This window comes from Bremia lactucae, linkage group LG4, assembly GCF_004359215.1.
Source record: "Bremia lactucae strain SF5 linkage group LG4, whole genome shotgun sequence".
Taxonomy (NCBI): domain Eukaryota; phylum Oomycota; class Peronosporomycetes; order Peronosporales; family Peronosporaceae; genus Bremia; species Bremia lactucae.
The window spans coordinates 4,252,135-4,260,189 of NC_090613.1; the positions used below are offsets into that span (position 1 = coordinate 4,252,135).

General features: G+C 47.5%; 3 protein-coding genes across 3 annotated transcripts; 2 read left to right on the forward strand and 1 right to left on the reverse strand.

The window, feature by feature from the left end:
- Nucleotides 1-2,227: 2,227 nt before the first annotated feature.
- On the forward strand, nucleotides 2,228-4,144 carry CCR75_004142 (uncharacterized protein; the record flags this gene model as incomplete). Its single annotated transcript, XM_067962232.1, has 1 exon — nucleotides 2,228-4,144. The coding sequence occupies one exon, from the start codon at nucleotides 2,228-2,230 to the stop codon at nucleotides 4,142-4,144; it is 1,917 nt and encodes a 638-aa protein (XP_067816386.1).
- Nucleotides 4,145-4,404: 260 nt separating this feature from the next.
- Nucleotides 4,405-6,189, forward strand: CCR75_004141 (uncharacterized protein; the record flags this gene model as incomplete). Its single annotated transcript, XM_067962231.1, has 2 exons — nucleotides 4,405-4,425; nucleotides 4,768-6,189. The coding sequence occupies 2 exons, from the start codon at nucleotides 4,405-4,407 to the stop codon at nucleotides 6,187-6,189; spliced, it is 1,443 nt and encodes a 480-aa protein (XP_067816389.1).
- Nucleotides 6,190-7,436: 1,247 nt separating this feature from the next.
- On the reverse strand, nucleotides 7,437-7,766 carry CCR75_004140 (uncharacterized protein; the record flags this gene model as incomplete). The annotated part of the gene is made up of 1 exon (XM_067962230.1): nucleotides 7,437-7,766. One exon carries the CDS (start codon nucleotides 7,764-7,766, stop codon nucleotides 7,437-7,439), a length of 330 nt encoding a protein of 109 aa, XP_067816388.1.
- Nucleotides 7,767-8,055: the final 289 nt, after the last annotated feature.

Below are 8,055 nucleotides of genomic sequence, written 5' to 3' on the forward strand. Positions count from 1 at the left end.
ATGGAGTGGGCACTATCGTGCAGTGCGTCCATACACAACGCTGTCCCCTCCTAGGATTCGCTGAAACAGCATGTTTGCACTGCCTGATCAGGCGTTTCGCATGCGATCACGGCTCATAGCGACTCGACAGGGTAAACGAACCCTAGGGGACTATGTCCAGGAGCTGTGAACTCTCATTGTATTTATGCGTAAAGGCTCGAAAGAGCACCATTCCGACCTATACCAGAAATCTGGTACGGTGCGGGGAAACATCGATATCCAGTAGGTGTGGGGGGACATACTGGGCAAGACCTAGGCTCTGTTGAACCTCTAGGAGGTGAGAGTAAACAGAACCTAGCCCCAATTATCTCGGTGTGTAATGGCACGGGACGGGAGTACAAGCCTGGCTTGTTAGTCGCTCAAGCGACTGTGAAAGGCTTTTATAAGCCAGGTCAATTTTAATTGACTCAGGGGCGTCCTGCATTTATGCTAGATGCTTTCTTTTGAAGGATATGAGCAATTTGCGGAGGCGCTTAAGGCGCATAAAGGTGAAATAATCGCTGTTCGCTTAGCGACTGGGACTCGTGACACTGTTCCTTAAGTCCCATTGAACTTAGGGATTAAGTCTCTGGACTTTGACAGAATAGAACGCTATCTCATCCTTGATTTGGATTCAAGATCTGATCTTATCATTGGTATGGCATGGCTTCAACGCCATGTGCCATGGGTAGAACGGAGGTCTAAGACCTTAGGCGCCACGCGCAATATTCCTAGCAAAGTTTTGGAGAGTCATGAACCCACCTTTGCTATGCAACAAAAGCGCTATTGGCGCGGATCATTAAATGAGTCTGTCAGTGTTTTAGACATTGGCATTTCTGAGTTAATAAATTCTAATGTTAAAAACATTAATTCTGAGCCCGACTCAGCAGAAATAAGTGGAAAGGCAAGTACTCCGTCGAGTGACACTCGTTGTAATAACGATTCATAGAATGCTGAAAGCATTGTTGGCCTAAGGCCGAATCATCAATAGTGCAATATTCCTGAGTATGTGAGTGGCACGCCTAAGTCCACCGAGTATGGTCGGCCGAGGTGGCATCATACTGAGTATCAGTAGTGACACTGTTGGCGGTTCGCCAGGAACTCAAGGGTTCAATATCCCTGAGATACGTGGAGTGGCACGTCTAACTCCACCGAGTGTGGTCGGCCGAGGTGGTACCATACTGAAGGTCAATAGTGACACTATTGTGGTTTGCCAGGGCATTTTGGGTCAAACCCTTCTAATGCACGTGAATCGACACGTAAGCATTTGCTGGATAAGGAAGTTGAGTTACCTAACTCCTTGTCGAATGTCGAATTAGACACCATGCCGAATGAAGAATCAATCGAGGAACTGCACTTTATTTGATTATTTAATCTAAAACCTGACCCTAATTAATTTATAAATAGATTTCGGCCGCCAGATTTATATCTAGCGCGCATTTTTACCCATAATAAATGGGATTTAAGTAAGTAAATATTTTAGAATGTACAGAAGTGGGGTGTTCGCTATACCAAAATGGGGGTGTCGCTATACCGACGGCCTATTTGCTTAATAATAGCCTTTTTCATGAACAGTCTTATTATAATCAGTCTTTATATATCAAAACTACAGAACGCACATCAGTGTCTGAAAAACGTAGCTGATAAATGCAGACATTCTCCTTGCATAAAGATGGGGTCATCAAATGTCTTATATAAAATATTCGCGTCTAGCAAAAGATTAAAACCTTCCATTGGACAGACCAAAAAAACCAACATGCCATCGTCGTCCACATTTATCAGTGAATTTATAATTCGCGCAGCCATTATCTGCAGCTCCCAATTTGAAGCTACTACAATATTGTACAATAAACCAATCGTCCATCAACTGCGGCGTGTCATGTGGCTCTAGTCACAAAATAGCCGAAACCAACCAATCCGCAAGTGTTATATCGGATGACTGGTGGCGGCGGCGCACGTGGTCCACGTCACACTCTTTTTCAACCCGAGTCCAAATATTTCGATCAACTGTCCAATGAGATCGAACCGTCCGTAGTCGCGTCGGTGATTTTTGCCCCGCGCGCCACCAATCGTGCCAGTCTCTTTCTCTCTCTTTCAATAAAAAAAGAAAAAAAAAGGTTTCCCCCTCCTCCAACGACAGGTATGGTGTAGCTGTACGTGCCGTAGTCGTGCATATTTTGTGTTCGCTGACGCTTCATCCTCCATAGCAATGGCCACCTCTGCTTCTTCGCCTTCCTCCAGCCCCGTCGCGGCGGCAATTACCGCCCCAGCCGCCGTCACGACTTCAACGGCTTCAAATTCGTCGGCCACGGGCGCGCCGCAGCCGTTCCACACCGCGTCGCTCTACGTCGGTGACATTCATCCGGACGTTACAGAAGCGCTTTTGTTTGAAATCTTTAACGCCGTGGGCCCCGTTGCTAGTATCCGCGTATGCCGTGACGCGGTAACTCGCCGCTCGTTGGGGTACGCGTACGTAAATTTCCATAACGTTGCTGATGCCGAACGCGCGCTGGATACCATGAATTTTACGAGCATCAAGGGCGTTCCCTGCCGCATTATGTGGTCCCAGCGCGATCCATCGTTGCGTAAATCAGGCGTTGGCAACATTTTCGTCAAGAATCTCGACACGTCGATTGATAACAAGGCACTTTACGACACGTTCTCGCTCTTTGGGAACATTCTTAGCTGTAAAGTTGCAATTGATCACACGAATGGCAATAGTAAAGGCTATGGATACGTGCATTACGAGACAGCCGAAGCCGCCACGGAAGCTATTGCCAAAATCAATGGCATGCTCATTGCCGGCACGGAAGTGTTTGTCGGCCACTTTCAAAAGCGTCAAGACCGTCCAGATGCTGACGATTGGACCAATTGTTATGTGAAGAATGTGCCTGTTGAATGGACCGATGCCGACTTGCTGAAGGAGTTTGAACCGTTTGGCAAAGTCTTGAGTGCTGTCGTGATGAAAGACAATGCAAATCCCGATCAAAATCGTGGCTTTGGGTTTGTCAACTATGAAGACTCGGACTCGGCACACAAGAGTGTCCAAGCGCTGAATGGCAAAGTGTACCCCACGGGCGAATCGGGCGAAACCGAGTTATACGTGGGCAAGGCCCAGAAGCGCTCGGAGCGCGAGCGTGAGTTGCGCAATAAATTTGAGCAACTGAAGATGGAACGGATTAATAAATACCAAGGTGTGAATTTATACGTGAAAAACCTCGACGATCAACTCTCGGACGAGGAATTGCGGGATGCGTTTACCGACTGTGGCATGATTACGTCATCACGGGTGATGCGTGATCCCAATGGCAACTCGCGAGGGTTTGGGTTTGTGTGTTTTGCAACTCCTGAAGAAGCCAATAAAGCGGTGGCCGATATGAATGGCAAATTAATTGCCGGCAAACCCGTGTACGTGGCATTAGCGCAGCGCAAAGAAGTGCGTCGTGCACAGCTGGAGGCACAACACGCTCAGCAACGAGCTGGTATGGTCGTTGGTCGCGGTATGCCCATGGGACAGCCACCCATGTATGGCGCAGCTCCAATGTTTTACGGCCAACCAGGACAATTGCCACCTCAAGCGCGTCAAGGATTCATGTACCCGCAACAAATGATGCCCCGTGGGGTCCAACGTGGCCCAATTCCATATGGAGCCCGTATGCCAGGAGCTCCTGCGCCGACGGGGTACCCCATGCCTGGGTATGGCATGCCCATGCAGCAACAGCGTGGCCAACCCCGTCGTGGCCGCCAAGGTCCTGGTCCACAAGGCCCTCAAGGGGCTCCTGCTAATCGTCGCAACTTTAAGTACACGGCAAATGCACGGAACCACCAAGCACGCGACATGCCTCCCCAAGGTGTTATGCCTCCAGCTGCTCCTGTACTCAATGCTGGTCCAGAGCCTCTCACGTCGGCGGCATTGGCAGCCGCGTCGCCTGAATTGCAAAAGAATATGATTGGCGAGCGGCTGTACCCGTTGATTCACTGTCAACAGCCTGAATTGGCCGGCAAAATCACGGGGATGCTCTTGGAAATGGACAATGGCGAGCTGTTGCATTTACTGGAAAGTCCGGAAGCTTTAGAAGCAAAAATTCAAGAAGCTATGGCGGTGTTGGAAGCGCACCAGGGTTAAGAGGTTGAGATGCTTTGGTTGAGGAGGGGTGAGTGGAAACTTTGGAAGGAGGGGAGGGCGGGAAGCTGCGGGTCTTTGGCTCTTAAGGAAGGGACTCGGTAAGACCAAAGACACTCAATGGACGTGGTCGTAGCTTAACGAAAACATAAGAAGAGATGATTATTATGCTTTTCTTGGGCACGAAGAGTTGAAAACCTTTTTGGGGTTATCGACTTTTTCTGTTTGCGTTTTTACGCCTTTAAAAGGGCTCTTTTTTTATTATGAAAACAGCATTAGATAGGGTTAGTTCTTGACATTGTTTTCTTTTTGCATTAACGTTCCTGATTCTTTCAAGTCAGTTGCGGTGATCCGGTGTACAACCATCATTCTTTGAAATTCTGTCGATTTTGATACGAAAGAGTGCGTGTAGTAGCCGGTAAAAATATTTGCATAGTCGAACAGTACTTGACAATGATTGATGTGTAGCCAAGCCTGATCTGATTCGCCGTGATTTGATTGGTACGTTGGGTTGGTTAATCAAGCAAACTCTAGTTAACAAAAGCGTCTCTTATTCCTCTTTTAGACCCATGCCTCGTTTTGCTACCTTTGCCGTGACAATTACTACCCTGTTGCCATTGATACAGGGTTTTACGAATCCCATCACTGTCAAAGGTTACAAACTGTTTGACCTTACGACAGGTGACGCATTTGGCGTTAAAGGGATCAATTACTACCCGCGCCCGAACGCAGGAGAGCTAGACACCAATAATGTCGACTTCTTCACCGACGACCACGAAGAGATCTGGCGTCCGGACATTGAGCATCTTGCGCAAGCTGGCGCTAACGTTGTGCGGTTATACGCCGTGGATCCATCGAAGTCCCACGACCTTTTCATGTGCGCATTGCGGGCCAAGGGCATGTACGCAATCATTGACCTCGGCGCCAATTGCGAAAACTGCTCCATCACATTGGACGAGTTTCCAACGTGCTACCCGATTGCTTTAAAAACTCGAGGAGAACTCATAATTTCGGAATTTGCACAGTATGACAATGTATTGGCATTTAGTGCAGGCAATGAAATCAATCATATTGTTGATGATGCGTGGACAAATGCGCCCTGTCAAAAGAAATTTATTCGCGATATGCGGGTTTTTCTGGGCTCTTGCAATAATTTTCGGGCGGTACCAGTGGGAGTGGTACTAGCAGACCCCGATACACCCAGTAATAATCGCGAGGTGAATGCCAAGTACTATAATTGCCGTACGGACGCCACAGATACGTATGAAAATGCCGAGTGGTACGGTCTGAATACGTATCAATACTGTGATGCCACCATCACGGAGCTTGCGTCGTCCGGGGGCTTTCAAAAGCTCTTAACGGATTTCACGTCTTATGACTTGACTATCCCGGTATTACTCTCCGAGTTTGGGTGTGTGAACCCTAGTTTCCCCACCATTGATGGCTTTGAAGCCCAACGGACGTGGCTTCAAGCCAAGTGGATGTTTGACTCGACGTTTCGTGATATATTTGCCGGAGGTCTTGTGTTTGAATACTCGACCGAAAGGGCAAATGCCCAAGACGAATCGCCGTACCCATTTACGAGTTACGGGGCGCAAAATTATGGGTTGGGTTACTTTTCACCCCGAAATTGCAATCATGAATCGATTCCGTGTGTCTATAACCCAATGCCAAATTTCGAAAATTTAGCCACTCAATATAATGCAACAGACGTTTCGAATGAGACCCAAAAAGACGACTTTCGACCTCTTCGTACGACGTTGCCGTCTTGCCCTGATGGCTTTGCTGCTCTTGCCGACGTCACGTGGGAAGCAGACAGTGTCGAAAGCTTGAGTTGCCCTTCGACGGTGCAACAGTACGAGTGCCCAGGCCAAAGAACGAACCAAGATTGGGTCACGTCTCCGGAGAATCAAGAGACGAAGGGCGGAGCAGGCACACGGGACAATGGTGGAGGCAACCCGAGTTCGAGCTCCGCCATGGTGCCGCTGTCAATTGGACTTAGTGCTATTTTGATAACTATGGCGAGCATTTTGATTGAAAAAGCTTGAAGGAAGAGTGCTCGAATTTGTAATGATATTCGGGGCGCATGTTTCAAATCAGAATAATTCAATTTTTGGGGGCTTTTTTTCTGTTTTTATTGTGAATGGGTCATAGACAATGGTAGGGGTAACTTTCGCCGCTCTATGGACAGCACACGTTTTATGTATTGGCAACGGTACACTAATTCTTTTGCGTTGACTACTACCCTCGCCCAACGTCGGCAGAATTGATAAGCCCAATCCTTCCTTGTTTTAAACTCATTTGAAACGACAACATTGACTATAAAGCAACAATAGATGTTGGAGTAAAAATGAATGTTACCGTGCTGGTCCATTTTTTGCATCCGGAAGGTGATTGTAATACAGTCCTCCCTCTGCTAACTTATAGACTTTTTATATTATTTTTAAAAGGTTATATGGTATTGGAGAACAGTAAGTTACAAGTTTGCGACCATAGAACGAGCACCGAGGCCCTAAGTAAGCGGAGGTTACGAGTTTTCGGGAGATAAGTTATCAGAGGGAGGACTGTATGATGCTTTTGGATGGTTTGCAATATAGACGATATTGTAGGGTCTGGGAAACTTGACCTTTTCTATACGATATTACCATGATTCAAGTCTCCTTAAGAAAGTGTAAACATGCACGACCTTGCAATAGCGCCATCTGTACCTTTCAAGAAAGTCTGAGTTAAATCTTTCATTCGCCTTACAACGTGCGACAAGAAAAATAATAGTTTTTTGTTGTGCTATTGTCAGATGAGCATATTCGCTATTAGGATTTGTGTTGTCCCAATCGCAAAATTTTATCGTTGTTGAATGTACTTTGCATTTGACTCCTTTAAAATAGAATGTTGACCGCTCAAAACCGGCTACGATTTTTTTTAATAGAACCACTCAAACATAAGCACACTAGTAGCGTGCAACACAGGTCATTCGTATATTTACTAGAGATTGTCATTGAGGAACATGCAAAGTTTACCCTAGCCTTAAAGCTAATTCAAGACTGTTGTCTCTATTTGATCTTTATCCTGCTAACACGCGTCAAGCTCACCACCCAGTATTCCAATTAACTAGGACTCAATTAACGTGTTTCGAATGCTGCATATCATCTTCAACGCTGACAGTATCTGGACCTGTTAGTAATGTAAGAGAGATAGGTCCTAACGTGTTCTAGGTGAAAAAGATTCTGTATCCATCTCTACCTTCTGTCGCTCTTGCTGCGCTAGCTAGCTGCGTTCTCTCTACACCAACCACTTTCTAGCGTCGCTTCCGACTCCTCAAACACCCCTTCGCTTCCACCAATGTGTCGCCTAACGCTACCGAAAAGACGAGTCGTTCCGTGTAAGCCAAAACTGCTAAATGGCTAGAAATGCAATTTCTGACACTCCTCCTCGTGAGTGCTAGGCAACGCATCTCGTTCGCGCGCAGCACCACAACATCGTTGTCGCTCGCGTGTTCCGGTTGCACTGCGCCACAAGCGTCGCTAGCGCACTTTCCTTGAGCGGCGCCGCTGTCGTCGTCGTTCGCTTGTCGCCATTTTAGCCGCGCCATCACTGTAGCGCGCTCTTCGTCTTCCCATAGCGCCATGGTTGTCGCTCCTGCCTTATCACTTGATCGCGCTATTTCCTCCGCTCGTGCACCGCGTCCTCTAGCTGCGGGTAGCCACTACGCCAGGCTCATCAAACCGCGCAACGTCGCCAGCTTAACAGCATCCATTGCTTTCGTCATTAAGTCTGCGGGCATCAGCTCGGAACGGACATGCTGCGCTCGAATGACGCCATGCTTCTTACGAATGTCAGAGGAATCTTGGTGGCCACATCTATTTAGATGGGTGGCCAACTGTATTCGCTCTTGCGAACAGTGTCAGCGCATTAAG